Source organism: Tenrec ecaudatus, chromosome 8, assembly GCF_050624435.1.
Source record: "Tenrec ecaudatus isolate mTenEca1 chromosome 8, mTenEca1.hap1, whole genome shotgun sequence".
Classification (NCBI taxonomy): domain Eukaryota; kingdom Metazoa; phylum Chordata; class Mammalia; order Afrosoricida; family Tenrecidae; genus Tenrec; species Tenrec ecaudatus.
Genome location: NC_134537.1, coordinates 12,788,890 through 12,811,411, shown reverse-complemented (window position 1 = coordinate 12,811,411; position 22,522 = coordinate 12,788,890). Strand labels below are relative to the sequence as shown.

General features: G+C 36.5%; 1 protein-coding gene across 4 annotated transcripts in view; it reads right to left on the bottom strand.

Annotated features, from left to right (window-relative positions):
• Window positions 1-22,522, bottom strand: part of ECT2 (epithelial cell transforming 2) — a 61,985-nt gene that overhangs the window by 26,819 nt on the left and 12,644 nt on the right. For all 4 annotated transcript variants that reach the window (XM_075556046.1, XM_075556042.1, XM_075556045.1 and 1 more), the window contains 9 exons: window positions 22,258-22,373; window positions 22,091-22,153; window positions 20,411-20,633; window positions 18,107-18,243; window positions 14,795-14,914; window positions 6,593-6,661; window positions 5,356-5,466; window positions 4,500-4,596; window positions 2,539-2,620 (listed from right to left, as the gene is read on the bottom strand). In XM_075556046.1, coding sequence (XP_075412161.1) covers window positions 2,539-2,620; window positions 4,500-4,596; window positions 5,356-5,466; window positions 6,593-6,661; window positions 14,795-14,914; window positions 18,107-18,243; window positions 20,411-20,633; window positions 22,091-22,153; window positions 22,258-22,373 — 1,018 coding nt within the window. The remainder of the gene's footprint in view (window positions 1-2,538; window positions 2,621-4,499; window positions 4,597-5,355; window positions 5,467-6,592; window positions 6,662-14,794; window positions 14,915-18,106; window positions 18,244-20,410; window positions 20,634-22,090; window positions 22,154-22,257; window positions 22,374-22,522) is intronic.

The following is a 22,522-nucleotide window of genomic DNA, read 5'->3' as shown; positions in this document are numbered from 1 at the left end:
GCCTGATCGCTCCTGATAATATATTCACGCCTGCTTCTAACGAACTGCGCTTCTTCCCAGATAGATGTTTGTTGTTCTGGAAGGCCAACATACTTTTATTATTCTTTTCCAGCACCAAATTTCAAATGCATCAATTTTTTGTCAGTCCTCCTTATTCAATATCCAATTTTCACATGCCTATGAGGCGGATGAAAATACCATGGCTTAGGTCAGGGGCACCTTGATTCTCAAAATAACATCCTGATTAAAGAGGTCTTATACAGCAGGTTTGCCAAATGAAACGAATTGTCTGATCTCTTGACTGCTGTTTCTATGAGCACCGATTATAAAGTCAAACAATATAAAATCCTTGACATCTTTGAACCTTTCTCCATTTATCATGGTGTTACCTACTGGTCCAGTTGTAAGGATTTGGGTTTTGTTTACAGAGTTGTAATCCATAAGGAAAGACGCAGTCTTTGATCTTCTTCAACAGCAAGGGCTTCAAGTCCATCTCACTTTCACTAAGTAAGGTTGTGTCATCTACATATTGCGGGTGTGAAGTTAGCCTTCCTCCATCCTAATTCCACATTCTTCACATAGCCCACCACCACAGATCATTTATTCAGCAAGTATGATGAAAAGATACAACTTTGATGCACACCTTTTATGATTTTAAACCATGCGGCATTATCTTGCTCTAATCTTGGTCCATGTACAGGTTCCTCGTGAGCACAAGGAATGCAGTGTTCTGGAACTCCTACTCTTCCCAATGTTAGCCAGAATGTTATGCTCCACGGACAAGGGCCTCTCCATAGTCAATGAAACACAAATAAACATCTTGCTGGTAGTCTCGGCTTTCCGTCAGGATCCATCTGACAGCAGCAATGATATTCCTCCTTCCACGTCCTCTTCTGAATCAGGCTTGTATTTCTGGCACTTCCCTGCTCATTTAGGGTTACGACCTGTTTAGAATGATGCTCTAAACTAAATCTGACTTGCATGTGATATTAACAGTACTGTTTCAAAATCTCCTTTTACCCTATGATACTGGAAAAAGAAAGCAAGCTAAATCATACAGAACTGAATCAAATTAAAACCTTCACAAAGATATAAGAAAGATTTGAGGGGAGATTGAGGAAAGAGGAGAAAAATCAACAAACCAAAAGTTGCTTCCTTTAGAGTTCAAGAAAATGGACAAACCTTTAACTCAACAGAACAAGAGTAGTAAAAAAAGGGAAAACACTGAAATTGGAATTGAAAAGAGTAGCTACGACTACTTCTAACAGGAAAAAACAAAACAAAACACTAAGAACTGTTTGTCAGCATAGTAGACAATTTAGATGTAATAAACAAATTCCTAATAAGAGAAACCACCAAAATATAACCGAAAGTATGAGATTAAGTTTAAAAAAAATTTTTTAATGAATGTATTTTAATTTTCTATTATATCTTGAGTTTCTGTGGATTTTATTTCCAAATTTTCCTACATAGGTAAAGTGGGCAAATGGTAACTTCTCAGCTTTTCTCTTTCATAAAAACATGTTAAGTTCAACTCTGCCAAATTAAAAAATGTTGTAGGAAGGTTGAAATTGTGTAATGTAATGCCAGAGTGCTTAAATCATAAACTGCTAAGTATAGAAAACCATCATCATTGTCATCTCCAAACATTTAGTGCTGGACCCACGATAAGTACAGAATACATGCAAAAAACCAACAATAACAAAAAACTTGCATAACCTTCGCATCTGCAACCAAAACTAGTGCTAGCCAATTCAAGCATATGCTGGTGCTCGACCCTACCTGGACCTAGGAATATTTCTGTGATTTCCTTTGTAAGTATTTTAAGAAACTTTCATATAAAAGAACCTACCAGAAGCTTAAAATCATTTATTGAAATCTATTAAGTATTAAGTGATTATGTACATAATGAAATCCAAAGACTTTAAATGGTTTCTATAAAGCAAAAAGAAAGTTTTCAAGTTTGGTCAAAACAGCAGAAAAAGAACACTCTGATGAGAGTCCTGTCTGCCACTGATTCTCTCATAGCCTAGGGTGAACAATCACCCCGCCCCAGCCAATTTCACTGAGCTGGGATGTTCTACTGTATCTCTGACCAGCCCTATCAATTTAATTCCATGAAATGTAACGTGGGAAACAAAAAGTCCACAACTCAAGTGAGAATGGTGTCTAAACCTTCTCTCTTGATTTCACCGTGGTCAAACTGATGGCACATTTGGGCAGTTCACATAGCCAGGAAGAACAAATCAAGCCGTGCCGACCTGGAGATGCAGGAACAAAGCAACAGTGCCTCTGAGAGCTCCTGGTTTCCAACTAGTGTCCCTCCCTCTGTGTCGAACTGCACAAAACTCTCAGAGATATTCAATGTAGAGTACTTCTCCGGAGAAAATAACTTATCTGTTCTTTAACACAAATTTGCTTTTGATGTTTTCTATCCATCCTTCCATCAACTTAATTGTAAATTAAGGAAACAAAACTCACTTCCCCACTGCTACTGAATCAATTCTGACATAAGAAAAGTCAAATCGATGCACTTACGTCATTACTTCCTTAAGTGATGCAATAGCTTTCTCCAGAATGTTTTTGTCAGGATTGTCATCAGTTGTGTGCTTCTTGAGATCTGTAGTGGTAAAATGTTTTTTGTTTTGTTTTGTTTCATTTTATTGGGTTCTCGTACAACTCTTATCATAATCTATCCATCCATTGTACCAAGCACATTAGTACAGTTGTTGCCATCATCATTTTCAGAACATTTTCTTTCTACTTGAGCCCTTGGTATCAGCTCCTTTTTTCCCCCTTTCCTCCCTCATGAACCCTTGATAATCTATAAATTTTTTCATGTCTTACACAAAATGTTTTTCTTATAATTAAGTAAAATAGTGGTTTTCCAATTAAAATATTTTAAATGTTGTCTATTATCTATAGTCTGATTAATTTTCAAAGGTAGATTTTTGCTTTTAAAAAACCATTTAAGCTGTTTCCTTGTTCTCTTCTTAATTTTTAAGGTTATCATATTTTTTGATTAACTAAATTTTCAAAATATGAAATAGAGTTTTTCTTACACTGCTTTCCCAATTCTAGTAAAGCTTAGAAATTGACTTCTCAACTCCTGTGCTCCATGAAAATATATAGCCCTCGATTAGCTCTGAAGTCGTGTTGTTAGCCGTGGTTGAGCAGGCTCGGAATTATAGGGACCTTTTGTACAACAGAAAAAATACACACGGGCCCTCTGCCAGCCTCACGAGCCTTGTGATGCCTGAGCCCACTGAGAGAGGCACTCTGTCTCATCTGGATTGTTTCTTCTATGCCGTATGCAGCACATTCCGAGCAACGCTATTCGCAATCTACTACCAGATATCAATCTGGTAAGTGGAAAAACTTAGAAATCACATTGGTTTTATTGTAACAACATAAATTTTATGAGTTCTTAATGAAATAACTGTGGTTATATGCAAATCAGCAAATATATATCATTTTGGCAGCTTAAAGGATTGTTCATGTTAAGTTTATAGGCTTGTTCATATATGTATGTAGTACATTCAAAAATTTCATGGAAAAAAATTCAGTATCTTTCAGTTCCATTTTTTAGCAGCTTGTAGAAGTTTCTCTCTATTGTTTTTATTATAATCTAGTTGCTTAAAAGGATAAGGGAATCATTTTATAAACTAATTATCTCAATCATGTTATATAAGCCTAGAGAAAAATCATGACAATTTTAGTTATGACTGTAATCTACTAATATATTTCAAAGAAAAAATAAATTAACAATCTGAAAATTAGCTTCCTTTTCTATTACATATACCACAGTAGTTAAAGGTTTAGGGATCAAAATGCTTTACTACAAATTTATTTTTTGCATTTTATTTTTCATATTGAATTTAAAATAATATAATAAAAACTTGACACCTTAAATTATTCACTTTAGCTTATGTGTAATGGCATATATATAAAATATACATTTGTGTGCATTTTTTAACACAAGCAAAAGCTACATAAAAATTAACTCTGATGTATAATTTACTATTATAGCTGGAGTTCAAGCACTACAAAATATATATATTTCAAGATGTTTTGAACAATCTAAGAAAAAAACTAAGCATAAGGCCAAGGAACCAGAAATTAAAACCCAGAAAAGGACTATAAAACTCCAGAATATCTCTTCTTGTGATTTTGTGATTGAACTCTGAGCTTACATGCATATAAATTGATTTTCAATTAGTGACACAACATCAAATGTAAGACTTTAAGAAGATAAATGAAAACTATAATACAAAGTCAATATAAATTATATCAAAACAAATATAATGCATCTAGATGGAAAAGTGATTATTTTGTAAGGTTATACACATGTATAAATCTGTTTTCTTTGTAAAAGAGATACGTACTTAAATTTTAATGCAAAAGTCTAAGAAGCCTATAGAAGTGAGGAATTCAAAATTTTGGAGGGAAGGAAACAAAAATACGCATCTAAAGTGGTCTGAAAACAGATTGCCCAATACCGTTTAAGAGCAGTGCAACACTGGGTAACCTCTGCACTGGACGGATGAGAAGTTCCACGAGGGTTTGCCGCCCACATTCTGGCTTAGCTTGGTTTATCTGAAAAGAATCAACACAGTCAATCATTTAAAGCCGACGATTTGCTGGAAACATTGAACACATTACACCTTGTCATCAGTGGTCCTGTTAACAAGCATTGGGACAGGCTGGGTGTAGGTGCACTGCAGACAACTATCGTGGTTAGCACTCATTTCCACACACACAGTACATGTGGTGTACAATATTGCAAGCCTCCATCTGTGCTCATTCTGTCAGTGTGCTGTGCTCATTCTAAGCATGTGCTCTATGTGCTAAAATGTGGTGACCCTGAAGGGCCTGAAGTGACTGACTGGCCAGGCCGGCCACAGGTTAACAAGTCAAACAGAACGTGAGGTCCACTACCCATCACGCATCCTACTTTAACTTTCTCTCAAGTTCTCACATCGAAAGAAATAACATATACAAATAATACTGATACTGTCGAGTAAAAGAGTATACTATTTGCTAAGAGAAAAACATCATTAATGGAAATTTTTAAAATCTTTCTGGAAAAATGTCAGGTGTTTGAAAGCTAAAAAAAGCATTAATAACTTCTATAACTATGTATAACATTCTTATTCACCTGGCTGCTCCAAATCCCTAACATGTCAAATCGGCTGAAGCTAAACAGTACTGCTACTCTCAACCATAGCTAAAACCAACAGATTCACATTAAAGTGTTCTTACACAAACATATTTTATTGAAGTTATAATCTATATCTTAGCTTTAATAAAATCTTTTCAGAAATGACCCAAGATTTTTGTTTGAAAGTACATTACCTTCAGAAAAGCATGAAATCTTGGTTTCTGTTTTTCACATTTAATAATGGTTTCCTTGCTCATTTCAAAAAAGTTTACAAAAGGAGGGTAGGTTTTTATCAAATCTTTTGACTAAAAAGGAAAGGGAAAAAACACTAATTTTATGCATGTCATCTTTAGACAATGAAGCTTAAAGTAACCAAAATTTATCAGATACACTAACTGCAAACAAAAAGTTATATGTTTCTTTATAATTAAATTTTGAAATTTTATAAATTTATTAGTTATTAATTGCTGAACAAAACGCATCAATTAACACACAGAACACAAAATTTCAGTAGCAAGAAACAAAAAAACCCCAAAACACACCAAAGCTTTATTTTATTAATATAGCAAAGAAACTATTTAATTATAATAATATGCATTCAAAATGTATTAATTCATTTGTAAGTTATTTATCCTGAAGACAAGAACATGCAAAGTCTTTAAAGACAGAAACAGTCTACGCTGTAAGATCAAATGTATTACTCAAAAATACAAGTAAAGAAACAAGCGTCTAGAGTAACTAAGGACATCAACAGATATAAAAACATCTACGGTCATAGTCTGCATCTTTTACTGTAACCGTTAACCAACCAGAAAAAAACATCCAAAATACAATATGGCAAAAAAGGAAGTTAGAAGGAGAGAAGGTCTTTGAAAACGATACGGATAAATGTAGCAGGATCCAAACACTAAAACCTATAAATCCTATTCCAATGAATGAATCACATGCTTTCTTCAAAGTGGATTTATTTTTAAACAGCTGATATATAGAGCATGGGTAATGAAAGCAAAGAATGATTAAAAACAACTCAACTGATGGCAATGGATGTACAAATGAACTTGACACAACTGATGTATGGGTTGTAAGAAAGAGAAAAATAAATCTAATTCAAAGAAAATTTCAAAAATTTAGTCTGTGGCCACTTTTTAAAGGCAAAACGGCTTGGCAACAAAACAATCATCTCATATGACAGCAATCTAATATGTCTTTAATAATGATCTTGAACTATCAAGAAAATACTACATATAAAAACCTTATTCAGAAAGCAAGAACATTTGCAATGTAGTTTACAAACACAGCCACCTCAACATTTAAATTCTCTTCATTTCAAGGGCTAAGTTTCATTTATCTGGAAAGTCTCCTGGGTAGGAGGCTGTCCTTGATGGATACAGTCTGGTAGTTCTTGATGGATACTTTCATTGAAATACTTACATATTTAAGAAAGATGTCGCCAATGCTTTTGCTCTCATCCCAATGAAAAATGAGGTCCTCAAGATCATCCTGAAACAGAGCAAACTGAAACTTTAAAGATGAAACCTGACGGTGTTGTACGTGCCTTTTCCTATTTCTGGGGTACTTATTTGAAAGCAGCACTTCACGTATCTCAACTTGATGAGCAGAGCATTACTGTTTCACTCCTGCTCCTCAGCACGGAAGTAATGTTTTTATTAGGAAAGTAGCCTTTGACGACTAAGAAAATATAAATAGCATCAAGGCAGACAGATTAGGCCTGATTTTTCCAATATGTGATAGTTCAGTATCTTTTCTTATTAACTCTTTATAGAGACTGGCTGCTCCTACTAATTACAGGAAAATACTTCAACAGGTTTCGATAGAGCTAATGGACTAGAAAGATGTAGTGAGTGACTTCAGTAGTCTGTCAGTGACACCCCTATGAATCACGACAGTCACATCACCAGTCCATGGTGGGTGGATACAGGACTAGGTAGCACTTGGTCTGTCCTGCCTAGAATAGCCATGCGTGTTGAGGGCCTATGCACTGTTAGCCAACAGTAAGGATTTGGGGGTCACAGGTCATATGGCTTCCCTCAAAGCTACTCAACGTTGTCTCTGTAACACAAAAACATAAAAGCAGTCATAGATGATATGTAAATGAAAGTGTATAACTTTGTTCTAATAAAACGCTCTTTACCAAACCGGGCAACAAACCGGATTTGGCCCGCGGAACCAATGTTGCCAAGCCACATGTATAAAATTCCGTAACAGTCACCTTACAGTATATATTATTATTTTAGAAGACGTTTAAAAATAAAACACAAATCAAATGAGATGCTCAGAAATGGCAGACCTTACTAAGTTCCTAGACCAGAGGTTCTCAAAGTGCCAACTGCAGGCCTCGTGAGGCCCGCAACCCTTTGGTCGATGTGATCCATGAAATTGAAACTAGTACTTGTAATGCTACTGCATTATTCGAATTTTTCAATCGGATTCTCTCACAAATATGCAGAGCAATTCTCTAACGGTTACCTGTGTAATACTGCAACAAAACAAATGCAAAAGCAGACATGAGACTAAATCTTTTCTTAAACCGCGCATTAAAGACTTATTAAAATTGTGAAAAACACTTCATTTTTGTTTTAGAAATTATTTTCCAAAGATATGATACTGATGGGAGCATGTAATGTGGTTGTTGTTATTTTGCAAAAATGAACAAACAACTTTTGAGATGAAAATCTACATGCCAAACATATAAACTTAAACCCTCATCTTATTAAAAATAACAACTAAAAATGGACTGCAGACCGCAATGTAAACACTAATGCAGCTTATGGAACAAAAACAAAAAAATAATCTTTAAGACTTTGGTTTAGATTATTTCTTAGGTGAGATACCAAAAATACAGTTCATTAAAAAATTAAATCAGACCACCAAAATTTAAAACTTTGGCACTCCAAAAACCATTAGTAAGAAAATGAAAAGACAAGCAACACATTGGGGAAAAAATTTTGTGAAGCACATAGCAGTTAAAGAACTTATTTTCTAAACCCTGTTGATTGCGACTTGTAGCAAATCTATAGGACAAGAAACTGTCGCATCAGGTGTCTTACGTTGTACTGTTTGGGAACAATCACCAGGCTTTTTATCCCAGCGCTGAGTTAGGCCGTTTGCGTAGCACCCAAGCACTGGACCATGGCACAGGAAGGTCTTTGACAACAAGCAATCCTAAAACTGGGTAGCAGATCTGAACATGTATTTTACAAAAGATGATATGCAAGTGGCTAATAAACATGTAAAAGGATGCTCAGTAACATTAGTCTAGGAAAAGGCAAATTAAAATCTAGAGAAAGAACATCATACCCATCACAATGCCTACAATAATTTAAAAGGGAACAAAGGTCCAGTAGTAAAGAAGGAACAAACTACTGTAGGCAACACTGTAGAGAGATCGCCACACAGCTAAGAGGAATAAGTCAGCTATAAGAGACACGATGCTGTGAAACTGTGGTTGTTTGAAGTGTCCAGCTGGGAGAGTTCAGAGACAGGAAGTGGAATTATTGATGGGTGGGGCGGGGCGAGGTGTGTGGATTTACTATAAATAAGCAAGAAGGCTTTGACTTGGAGAGTAAATGACTATGGTGATGCTTGCATTACCAGAAAGTTATAATATACTTAAAGTAGGTTAAATCTATTTAAGGTAGAATATACCTCAACAATGCTTTTTTGTAAAATATGTATTTTTAAAATATTTAAATTTTTAATTTCTAATAAAGTTTTAAAAAGGTAGATAAAACCTAAATACACAAAGGTTGCCAAATAGATTTAAGAGTGAAAAAGAAAAAAAAAAAGCCTGAGAGCAAATAATTTATGATCTACTGTCCTATAAGCAGATAGAAAAATAGTTTATTTTGGGGTGGGAGGAGGCTTTCAATTGCATAAAAGTTAAATTCAAAGCAATACTACCTTAACAGTCCACAAGTCAAGAACTGTTAAACTTGTGACTTGAAAAAGAATATTAGTAAATAAGACTAATCTAGGGGTAATATAAGGGTCTCTGGTGGCTCTGCGGGGATGAGCATTCTGCCTAGTAACCACAAGGTTGACAGTTCACCCCCACCAGCTACTCCGCAGCAGGAGAATGTGGCTGTCCACTCTTACAACCATGTATAGCTTAGTAGGAGTTGGGATCAACTCATCGGCAGAATGTGTAGAGGGGAGAAACAAACATAAGGTAGATTCTGGCCCTGTTACATGCCAGTGAGTTGAATCAAACTAAGCAACCATATAAAAAGGGGAGAACTGCTTCAAGGGGATGACCGTCTAACATTTACATCCTGCCTCTCTTGCTTGTTTAGCCCTGTGCCTTGGCCTATGGGCCTATATTCTATTCTGAAAAATAGTGACAGTAACTCCAGACTGCCAAGAGGATTAAATGAGCTCACCCTTGGAAAGCACTTAGAAGAATCTCTGATAGACAGCAAATGTTCAGCAATCTATTATTTTTTTTTTACTTTTCCTATCCCCCCCCCCACTTTTTTTTTTATTTAGGTCTGAGGGACGAGCAGCAATCTATTATTAACTAGATTTCCTATGTAAACCTTTAATAGAAACTGAAGGGGACGGACATGCGGAAAACTGCAATGCAAACCAGACAAAGCATCTAGCTCTACCAACAGTTAAGACTACAGAATAGAGTACAGATGAATACATGCAGAGGGCTTAAAGTTTGTGAGAAATTTTTACCATTTTAAAATTCCACTTAGGGGAGACACTGGGACATCACTCTTAGTCACCCATACATCAAGGTTTCTCTCAACTTTACCTCCTGGCCAGAAGAACAGAAACCCCTGAAGCATAGCTCCAAGAGCGTGGGAGAGGGAGTTAGGAAAGCGAGGTAATAAAGCTAAGGGGATGGAGCCAAGAAAACATTTTCACCTTCCTCATTTATGATTTTCTCTGTACGGCTGCCATCTACTATGTGACTATGACTTGGGCTTCACTTTCACCTCGCTCATTTATTACACAATAAACCAAATCAACAGCTTCTCCAATTTCAAAGGCACTTCAAAAGTTCATGGAAAGAATTCCATTTCTCCAGGAACTTTTTGAAGCCTCAGAATACAGCCAGTTCCCAACTAATACAAAATACTTCTTGAGATTAAGACTTTAATAATGAAGGATAAATATGAGATGGAAAAGGACTTGCTCCAGTTCTTCCATTTCTTTTCTATTTTTTAATGTTAGCTCTATATAAAAGTAGGTATTTTTACATTAGTGATTAATTCATTTCTACTAAAAAGGGGGTCAAAAAATCACTTAAGGAAAGAGAGACTGATGACAAATTCCAAAATCTCTTTCACCTCAATTCAAAAATCAGGAGCACACTGGACCGGAAAGTAAAATAAGATGGGCTCAGGGTACCTACATAGTACCTAGATGAGGAAACAGACTGAGTTCTAGTCCTGACCCTAAAAAGTAAAAGATAGGAAGATGCTCATTCTACAAATAATTACTGATGATAACCTAAGCGCCAAAGTGGTTATAAAACACTCAGTCGCTCTCTGTCATCAAGCTGGTGCCAACTCACAGTGATCCTACAGAGCAGGGCACAACTGTCCCTGTGGGTTTCCAAGACTGCTACTCTTGGCAGGAGTAGAAAGCCTCAGCTTTCTCCTGCAGAGCTGCTGGTGGTTTCAAACTGCTGAACTTTCTGATCACAGTCCAACACATAACCACCAGGGCTCTTTTGTAAAACACATTGGACATAAAATAGTTTTGGTCACACACACAACTTCTGAAAACTATAGCTCATTAAACTTTTGAATTTAGTTAATAAACTAAATTCAAGCAAGATTAATCTCTGTTATTTTGTTATTTACTGAAAGCTCACTAAGTGTCAGGCAATTTACTCTGCTCAGTGACTTGGATGTACAGAAAGAAAACATCTTCCTGAGAATCAATAGTCAGACACTATAAAGTAGATTTTATAGAGGAGAAACTGAAACACTAAAGTCACCTGACTTCAAATCAAATCCCTTTTATTCCTGAATGGATAAAATACTACTACAGAAATGATATGAAAAATTGTTCTAATTGAAGACTCTTATATGGTTTATTTCAATTATCAAAATAGTATGTACATTATCATCAGTAAGTAAGATAGGAAAATGGCTTAAATGCACAAGTTTTAAAGTCAGATGAATCAGAAATCATATCCTGATTAGCATCTATTAAATGTTGGCTTCAGGGTGGGGTCATCAAAAATTATAATTATTAACACAATAATTTAGCAATAATTATTACAAGTATTCTAACTTCTTGGTTGTGCTCAATAAATGTGGCATTACTCATTATAGTGTTGGTTACATTTCAAAATAGAAAAAAACAATAATATATAATATAACAATAAGGGTTCCTGGGGGTGAGATAAGTGAGCTGATATCAAGGTGTTTAAGAAAATGTTTTGAAACTGATGGTGATAGCGATTGTACAGTTATGCTTGATCTAATGGAATATGAATTGTTACAATAGCTGCAAGAGCTCCAAATAAAATGATTTAAAATAAAATACAACAAAAATGTTTTTTAAAAAAAAGAAAAACCTACTATATATAAAAAATACTAAAGAAAATGCACTAAGTTTTTAGAAGAATTTTGAATGATTGGATTTTAGGTATTTCCCCTGACTTGACAAATGCTTGACAACCCATATTTTCATACTAGAAAAAAAATACAAACTTTTAAGGTTTTTAATGTGGGATAAACCTAAAATCTTCTGAACAAGTATTAGTTGCAGTACTGGCAACTCAACCTTACCAAAGAGGCTTAAAGCATTAGGCTGCACATGAGAAAGTTGAAGGATGCCAATCATTTTCATAGCTCCACTGAATCAGACAACATGATTTTCTGAATTGAGATTATGATCCTATATACACAGAGAGCACATTTTATGAAAGGAGGTTGTACACTAAAATGATTAGAACACCGAGACGAAAGCCTAAATAAATGACTTTCCATTTTACGTGTATGCCTCTCATTGAGACTTTTTGTTTTGATTTTTGTCTTTTCTCTCAGTGATTCTTTTTTTTTTTTTTTCATGCATCGAGTCACCAAACCTTTACTTTTAGGGGTCAAGTGCGATGCTCGACTTTGAGAACCAGCCAGTGATAAACAATGCGGAGGTGATATTGGTCCTTGGCGAGTGTATTTGTTTGCTATAGCTCCTGTGAGAAATTTGCTTTTTTTTTGGCTTCAGGCACATTTTGTCTCTTGCAGTTCTGTAGGTCAAAAGTGCCTACTGTGGAACTCCATGGTTTCAGCAAGTTTGTCTTCCTGCCTGGAATCCCCAGCAGCGAGTCCCTCCCTTGCCCTTCTCAGCTTCCAGAGGCTTGGATTCAGGGCTTCTACCTCAGTCAGGAAAGCAACTCTCGGATCCTCTGCCCTGCACATCTGTCTCTGTGCACCACTGGGAAAGTTCTCCACTGGTAATGTTGCGCATGGTGTACACTGCGCATGTTGCACATTGTTTATTGCATGCCTGTGCAGGGACCAGCTCTCCCTGGAAGAGGGAACTCGGGTCTCGGTTCCCAGAATCTCATCAGGTTAAGCAACCGCTGCCACACTTTCATTCCCCACCCCCTTACTGTTTCCGGGAACCAGGTTTCACTGCTCCCGCCCGCCCCGATGTAGGATTTCTAGATACAAAATGGCCTCCCTTAGGCTATGTGTCTCTCTCAGTGATTCTTAACAAGTAAAATTATTCCAAGAATACATTCCTTGTCAATTGTTCACATCCCTAACTGAATTGGATAAGCTAGATTGAAAATCTGCAGTTTTTTACAAATGTAGATTAAGATTCCCTTCCAGACTTCCTTCTAGATCTAGGAATTAATTTAAATACAATTTTGATAAAATAGAAAATTCAAGATCTTTCATATTATTTATAATATAGATTGAAATAAAAACACCGCAATATACATCCTACAATTCAACTTGGCCTTTTTTATTGGAATGTGGAACAAGTCCTAAATAAGGATTGTTTCAAGAAGATTGATCTATTTTGCTCTAGGACTACATAAGAAAAATTAAAGTTAAATTACTTTTAAGAGCTCAGCTAATCATATGCAAAGCATACTTTAATGTAAGAAATTGATACCTGGAAATCATGTACCCTTATTCAAAGGAAATCATCTCAAAAGGATAACACTCTTACTTAAGTGACAAAGGGCAGGGGAGGGAAAGGGAAGGTAGTAATCCACAAGAGGGAGAAGAGAAATTAACAGTGGCTTGGGGGTAACTTAATGGGGGGCAGGACTGACATTGTTTAAACTGTTGACTACAAAACAGATCACCTAAAATATAAACCCCCACTAAATTCACAATTTAAAAAATTGTTTAAAAAGGGAAACAGATGAAATGACATCTTCAACATTTTTAAAGAAAACAACACAAACGAAACAAACAAAAACACCAAGGTAACAATAGTACAAAAAAAAGAGTACTAGGAAACATACGTAGGGGGTACCCAACAAGAACAGGAGTTTTCCCCCCAAAAAAAGCTATGTATTTAAATTTTTTTACAAAGCAACCTTACCACCTTCAAAGTACTCTTCATCGCACTAATACATTCGTCAAATCTGGAACTCCATTCTAGGAAGCATTTTTCAAACTCATCCGTTTGGATGGCTGACAGCACCTCCCCCTCGTTTTTTTCTTCACCTCTTTTACATTGTCAAATCACTGTCTTTGACATCCCTCTTCATTCACGGAAACAAAAAGAAGTCGCACACAGCAAAGTCAGCGAGTCGGATGCATGACCCAAGAGAGGCATGAGGCTTTTGCCAAAAACTGGCGCGCTGAGATGGCTGCGTAAGCAGGTGTATTGTCATGGTGGCAAAACCAGTCCCCCATCTGCCACAAAGAAGGCCTTTTTTGTAGGACACAGTTATGAAAGCTTGATTAGCAGTCTGACCTGGTGGAATAAACTCCAAATCCAGTACAAATTGACATTTTCATCCGTTATGGAAGTTGATGGACATCCAGAATGAAGCTTGTCATCAACTGACATTTCATCTTTTTTGAAACAAGAAAACCACTTAAACATTTAAGCTTTTCCCACAGTGCTGTCCTTTTAAGCTGTGTTCAACATCTGTGGCATTTTCCCAAGCAGGAAACAAAATTTCACAGGTGCACTGTTCTCTTAAATCAGCCATCACAGAAAAACAAGGTTCAAGTGAAACTACTTTTACGAAAAAATTCACTGTGACTAGAAAGAACATTTCCAGGCAAAGTCACAGGGTGCAGCACCTCAGAGCGAGTGCTGAATGCTCGCCTAGCGGGAAAAATGCATACTAAGAACGCTCCGCCCAGCAGAGCTTTGTCCATTTTTTTTAAAGGTACCCTCTCAAATATGTCCATTTGAGTCTAAAACACTTGGAAAACTCTTAATTCCTCAGATCAGGTTTGATCAACATTTAAAAACAGGCAAATAAACATTGATAAGGCACCAGAGTAAAGAGACAAATGATTCAAAGGAACAAAGGATGTCTTGCATATAAAATATAGTGAGCTCATATGAAATGCCTTGAAAAAAATGTTTACGTAGGTATAAAAGAGAAAAATCATTCTCAATCCAAAAAGAATTACTACCAAGTTCATCTAGCATGTACAAATTTACCTTTATCTTCGTGTGCACTTCAAAAATATCGGGGATGCTACCAAAAATAGTCTTAATCTCTTCTGGTGCAAGGATGGGCCCACCACGTTGTCCTTCTTCTTCTAATGGAACCTGAAATAACTGAAAAGGGGGCGAGGTGCATTAAGTGAATGTGATGAAAGGGGAAAAATCTAAGGTAAACAGTGGTCATGAAAGACAAGATGCTGGTGAAAAAGGAAAAAATATAACAGAAACATATTAACTTTAAGATAATCCTTTTTCTTCATTTTCTATTATTATACATAGGCATTAAATAAACATTAATAAATCATCTTATCTTAGAAACTAATAAAATTTGAGGTATTGTTAACCATTCAATAAACTGCACACAGATTGAGTGTACAATCTGATAAATCTGAGCGATAGAAACACCAGCGACACCCAGCATCAAGATCTGAACAAGTTTGCCACTCGCATGTCTCCCTTGGTGCCTCTGCACGCTCGTGTGCCCACATAACCGGGGAGTTACATGTCGGGTCACTATCAAATAGTTCCCACCTTCTAGGGTTTCATGTGAATGAAGTCAAATAGTTATTCTTTGGCTAGTATATTTCAGTCAGTGATTATATCTTGAAATTTATCCATGCTGCTATTTGCATCAAGCTAATAAAAGAAACACTTAGAATTAGTTTAGCATGCTCACAAGACACAATACATACACACACACACCACCAGTATTTCAACATGCACACAATATTTACATGAAAACCAAAATTGAAATGGTAGTAGTATCTGCAATTTAGAAAAATGGTACTTAGGTATAAATAAAATACACATAGGTGGACTCATGCTGTACGTACCTATATGCTGTGTATGAACAAATACGCTCACAATCTGACCAACAGAGAACATCACATTGATAGAGAAAAGATTTAGGTTGTCAAGGGCTTCGCTCTCCTGGGAACCGCAAACCACACTCCCAGAAGCATCAGTCAGAATGCACTGCATGGGGCTAATCTGCTGCACAAGGTCCCCAGCAAAGGTGCCACTTTGTTTCCCTACCACTTAGTACACTTTTCTCTCATACAGTTAATTGTTATAAGTGTGTATGTACATGTGTGTGTCTATTTTTATAAATATATGACACATTTAGCAGGTCATTTTTTAGTTTCTATCAACAATTCAATTGATATCAACAATTTAATGATATCAATTACATTAATCATGCTATTCAACCATCAACCACAATCGTTAGCCAAAGTTTCCGTCGCCATAAATAGAAATCTACAGCTTCTTAAACAATGGCTCCCTTTTCTCTAACCACTAATAAGCTAGTCTCTACACATTTACCTACCCAACCACTCATTCATAAAATTTGATAAAGGAAAATAACTGCTCTCTGTGATGTCTAACATGTAAATACCTTTTTGATGTTCTAGCAATTTTAATAAAAAGTATGAACCAGTAAGTAACTAGATGGATTTAGTTCAGTGGATAAATCTGGTTGGGAAGAAAACGATCAACATGAAGCTGTTACTTGCTCCATCGCACTGGAGTACCTAGGTTAGTCGTTTCTAAAATGTGTGTCAGTCCTACAGCTTAGTGAATACTACCTTAGTTCCTTAAAGGTGGCCTTCAAATGTACACCTAAGGGCATCCGACAGTGCTACCCAAACTAATATATAACATGGTAAATACAGTTTTATTTGGGGAGAAAAACATTCTCCATAGCAGCAATCTTATTTTCATGGAGTAAGCCGCAGATAAAACAATAGGCTTAAAGGATTTTTACTTGTAAAACCCATTTAGGGGTCTAGAGTTAGAAGCTTACTCTCTCCTGCCATTAGATGTATGTAAGTGGAAGCATTCGAAAACTACTACTCTAAAGCACTCAGTCCAGAGACTGCAGGAAACACAAATGCATCCTTCATATTCCTTCAGTGTATAATCTAGCACTGAAAAGGCTCCAGCTATTTTTCAAGTGAGGAACTCAACTGCCCCCATCAAACATCAGTCACAAGTTCTGACCAGCCATCCAAGAGAAAACCATTCCCTATTACCCTATGTCCCCACATAGTAGGTTTTCATTCGCAAGAGTCTTTTCCGTATAAAGCTCTCTGCAAGCCACGTGAAATTACTCATCTGTTTACAAGAAGCTTGTTTCCTTTTACTAGACAAATAATGCATTAATTTATTCAAGGGGTGAGATTCAACTGTGTCACATGGAATGTTACTCCTCCCTTGGACAAGCAAAGGTGGACAGGTGAATTTTTTCTGTTACTGTACTGTACATGTTGTTATAAAAACTGTTTGTGCCTTGGTCTTCCATAGTTCTACATATATTATAAGGGCCTTGATTGAAGCTAAGCTTTTTTATGCTTGGCTTGCTTTCCTTTCCTTTGGATTTTTGCTGATAGCTCTTCCTCCGATAAAGGAATACGTTGACACTCTGATACTAGCTTTAAGAGACTTTTGGCACCTTTTTCTAGTTAACTTGTGATAATATCTATATTCTAAAGCTCGATGTACAAGTGAAGATGAGAGGATGGATCCTCAATAAAAAGCTAAAAAATGTACAGAAAAAATAACCTCTTCATGACCACTAGGAATCTTTCAGTTTTTTAAATCCATGTATCTATGAGTGGTATAGCAATCAAAGACTATTAGCTTGAACTTAATTAAAACCTAAATCCAAATTAGATGCTTCCAATCATTTCTCTATTCCCAAGACATGCTTGCTGGAGTCAATTTCATTTTCCTGATATTGCATCACTCTGTCTCCTTTACTGCATTGAGCAACTTTATTCCTTCTACCAAGGACACAGAATTAATATCCCACCAGTGTTTTTCAGAAGCTTGAATTCTAATTCATTTTTAAGGTCCTCTTGAATCTCCATCCTATGGGAATTCATTAGAATTACTTTTCTTCAGAAATAATGTTAAACATTAATGCTAGTAATCAGTAAGCTAGTGGTGAATTAAACTCGGCTCCCTCTGTGATCTTCTCCTGAGGATCACTCTGTCTTAAAATCATTATAATAAAAATGGTATTATTGAAACCACACTTTATTGCCTAAAACAAGTTGATGACTACAGTATCAGTACAATTATGCCATTCCTTTAACAGCTGCTTTGGTCACACATTTCGTGTGGAATAGCTACGAGGGCGCTTCACTGCTTGTGGAAAACTCCGATGATTTTTTAATTCCATCAACTTTTTGATGCACCCTGATATGTTCAAATTTTTATATGGTTTTCTGGGTAAAAATAAAATATTTTCATAGTTTTACTCAGGAATATTAGAGACCATTCATAAATTACACTCACACTTACCTGAATAATTGTTGCCAATATAGTTACATAATTACTCTCAGTCTGATAGAGCTCTTTTGCAACTTGCCACCTTGCCGGTTGCTTGGGAGGAACTGGAGTGGACGCCTTAGAAGACTTAGAACAAGACTTCGGTGTATCTGAAAGGTAAGAGAGGAAAAATAAATGGAAGCCAGATATGTGTACCAAATTTGTACAGAAATTAACAGGGAAGGATACTTACAAATATACTATCAAATATTAGCAGCATATTATTGATTTCATTGTGTAATATATAGTATGTTCCCTTAAAAAACAAACAAAATCTTTCCAGATCCTTTATCCTTCAAACCTAAATATGATTTGAGTGGTTTAAATATATATGAATATCACCGAATAATTTTTTATTGATGTAAAAATTTCTTATAAGGTCAGCAAAATATGATCATCAAAAAATTGATCGGCATTACTAATCTACAGAATGTCAAGATCATTCTGTTTTCATTGTTGTGATTTGTGTGAAATTTTACAAAGCAAATCGATTTTGATTTCAACAACTCATCCATTTTGTTTGAGGACACTGACTACGGCCCCTTTCAGGGCGGTCAGCACCGGAAGCCAAGCACCACCTAGTCCCATCATTGTAGAGACTGGGGTTCCCATGATGCATTAGTCCTCTGCACTCAGTTTCCAAGTATCTTTGATTTTCCTCACTCTTCTTTCCTCCAAAAAGGGAAAGACCAGTAGCTGCACGTGAGAGGGCGCCTCACAAGACTTTCAGACTCCTCACCCAAGTACGACGTACAATATTGTTTTGTGAACTATGCTATGCCAACTGAAGTTGGCGTCCCAAGACTACGGTCCTAATCCCAGGAAGTTCATCTTTCCACCGAATTTTGTCCACTAAAAGATATACTTAGGTTTTAACAGGAAGAACCTGAGAATGTGAATGTGAGATGCTCTTAGTTACTATGGGGTCATATTGGACTCGTGTGGACCCCAATTCAATGTCTGGAATACTTATAAAAAGAGAAAGTATATAAAAAAGAAATATAGGGGGGAGGCACCCATGTGAAGACAGAGGCAGAGATTGGAGTGATATATTTGTAATCCAAGGGATGCTGAAGATTGTCAGGAATCACCAGAAGTGAGAGAGCTAACACTTTCAGTGCAGCCTGAACCTCTTCCTTTAGTTCTTGGTTCTTAATAATATGCTCCCTCTCTAAGTGGTTGGAAGCCAACTAGTTCTTTTTGGTACATGGACTGGGTCTTCTTTCCTTCTTTTGATGCTTCCTGCTATCATTCAATATTGTCTGTGGAATTTTTTATTATTCCAACTGGAGGCTTGAATTTTTTTCATTAGTTCTTTCAGTTTAAGATATGCTTAGCATGTTCTTGCTTTTGTTTTCTACCTTTGCACATTACATGATCACATTTTACTTTGTCTTCTCGGGTTGTCCTTGAGTTTTCTGCTCAGCTTTTTTACTTCATTTCTTTCTTTTGCCCTGGTTACTCTAGGATTTAGAATCTCTTCTGACATCCATGCTGATCTTTCCTTTCATCCCGGTCTTTTAAAGATCTTCTGCCACTCCTGCGACTTTACAAGCTTTTTTCCTTTGGGGATTCCTTTTCTTCCTCTTAAGCTATAAACTGCATATTCAAACTTGATGCATTTCCAAGCAGCTCTTCTCGTTTCATCCTATTATGATCCACTGATGAATTAAAACCCACTGCCATCAAGTAGACTCCAATTCATAGCAACTGAACTCTATGGGAGCAGACAGTCTTATCATTCTTCCACGAGCAGCTGATGGGTTGAACTTGCAGTTATTAGTCCAGCCCGTAACACCACCACTTTCTCAGATATACAGATCTAACCATGAGACTTCTACCAAGATCCCATCCAACTTTTCCAAATGCCTACTGTATGCATAACCTTTAAATTCTGTTCATGCCGTTAACTTTTAATTCCATTTATCCATAATTCATGTCTTTGCTCATATTGTTTAAGGAATACTATCCCTCTCTACTTGTGTGACCTAAACAAGTTACTTAATGCCCATGTAGCTCAGTCTACACGTCCCTAAAATAAGGATAACACCTATTTAATAAATAGTATTTAATTTAATAAATAGTATAAAATAGCAATCTAGCAAGCAGCCATAAAATGGAAGCATCGTTATTCTTAACTTTTCACGAGTCTCTATTCTCAGCTAGAACAAAGACAATTCAATAAGTTTTTCATTCACTATAGTAGGGATTTTTCTCTAGCAACATCATTTCATGCCGTTAAATTTTAAATATCCACTTTTTTGAAATGTGAATTACCTCCATAATTTAGGCTTGAATCTGGTGTATTGGAAGTATCTAGGAGTGATCCAATAGAAACGGAATGCTCAGCAGATGGGCGTTTACGAGGAGGGAATGGTGACAAGTCTGTCTCTCTTGACAGCTGAGCCAGTGTATCTTTTAAACGGCGTCTTTTGCGATTGCTGTTGGGAGTATTGAGAGAGAGGAGGGACACTGACTTCTTGAGCTCAGGAGTGTTAGCCTGAAACCAAAAGCACAAAAACTCAATTTCACTTCCATGATTCTTTACTGAGATAGAAACAAGAGAAAAATATGCTTGTGTGTCTAACACAATCTGAAATTCACACCCTAATTTAAAACCTAACACTGCCAGGCAATTCAGAAGCTTCATAGAGCATAGTAGTTTTGAGAAACTATTGCTTAACCCCAAGCACCTCACTCATGTTCTTCATAGCACTATGGTCATTACCTGTATGCTTGTTCACTGTCTACTCCACTATAAACTGCACAAGGACGGGGACCATTTAGATTTACCTGGTTAACTTCATCCCTAGCATTTAGCAGTGTCTTGACATGCTCTCCAATACTTACTAACACGTACTTTTAAGAGCTGTCTCCCTAATTGTAAAGTACACTTTTAACTTTGTTAAAAATCTACATTCAAAAAAGGGCAGTCTGGAAGAGCCATGGCACCTTTTTAAGATTTTGTGAATACATCATCAAACTGTATTTCATTCTTGATATCCTACTCTACATGACATTAAATCGCAAGTTGAAATAATGGTCTCTTAAAGCCTATTCCTATTCCTAATTCCAGGTATATGCCTCTGCTCACCTAGATCCACTATGAAGGCTACATGTTCTTTGTCTACATTCTACTACTACGGTTGTCCTGTTAATGACATCACACCCCTTAAAATAAGATGACCACACATCCTGATTTTTAACAATTTTTCCCGCATCCCGCGGCGTTTTTTAAAAGTCCCAATTTTTGGAAAGAATGCACACCAAGCTAGGGTACACGGTTTCAGGCTGCCATGTGGCTATTTCGTCAGGATATGAGTTTTATCAATGGTGTCCCACTTTACCAATGTTAAAATCTGGTCACCTTCTAGTCCTCCCTAAAACTCCCGTGCCTCTCCAACTCTCTGACCCACTGTGAGTACACTTACTGCATTATATTAATAATTATTTACTCTGCAATCCTGCTTGGCTCTCACAGAATGAGTGAAGTTACCTAAAATACATTAGCTAGCTAAGGAGTCCTGGTAATGCCGTAGGTTAAAGTGTTAGGCTGCTAATGACAAGATTGGCGATTCTAACCTACCAGCGCACTGCTGAAGTACAGCACGACACTCCGCTTTTCCTATGGGTCAGCACTGATGGCCCTGGCTGGACTGTAATTCATAGTTGGAGCCTAGCAGCTTCTCCATGAGAATGTGGCAATCGGCTTCTGTAAGGTTTCCAGCCTTAAAAACCCTTCAAGCAGCTCTACACTGACCGATCACATTGAACAGGTGCACTGAAGTCTACACAGGCTGTAAATATTACTTATAGTCAAAAATTATGTTTTAATTCTGAAACTGAACATGAAGTAAACGATGCCATAAATGTTAATTATGCCATGCTCTGTGTAGAAAATATTATCTTTTTATAATTCAGTTCACAGAACAAATATGAAGGGTGGAAAATGCATACCTTTTCATACAAATACATAGTTTCTCCAGCCCGGGCATCCATTTGAATGCTTCCCCAAAACCACTAGTAGAGAAAGAACAATTTCATTAGAAATTTAAATTCTGCCATATAAAAATGGTATTAATAATGTTTTAAAAACACATATATCTAGTTTTAGAATTATTCACTTCTTGCTTAACAACGTAAAGTTTCTCTGAAGGTTCAAATGGAAGTTCTTTGACGACATTCTCTTCAACGATAAGGTGAGTGCATCTTTCATCTCCAACGGGTAAATGGTTGCCTCCTGCAGCGGAAGGTATGGGAACGTAAGTGAAGTATACTAGCTACTTCCAAATCCAAATGTTAATGGGACAAATTCACAAGGCCTAGTGGATAAATTGGCCTAGTGGATAAATTCACAAGGAGTAGTGGATAAATTTACCTAGTGGATAA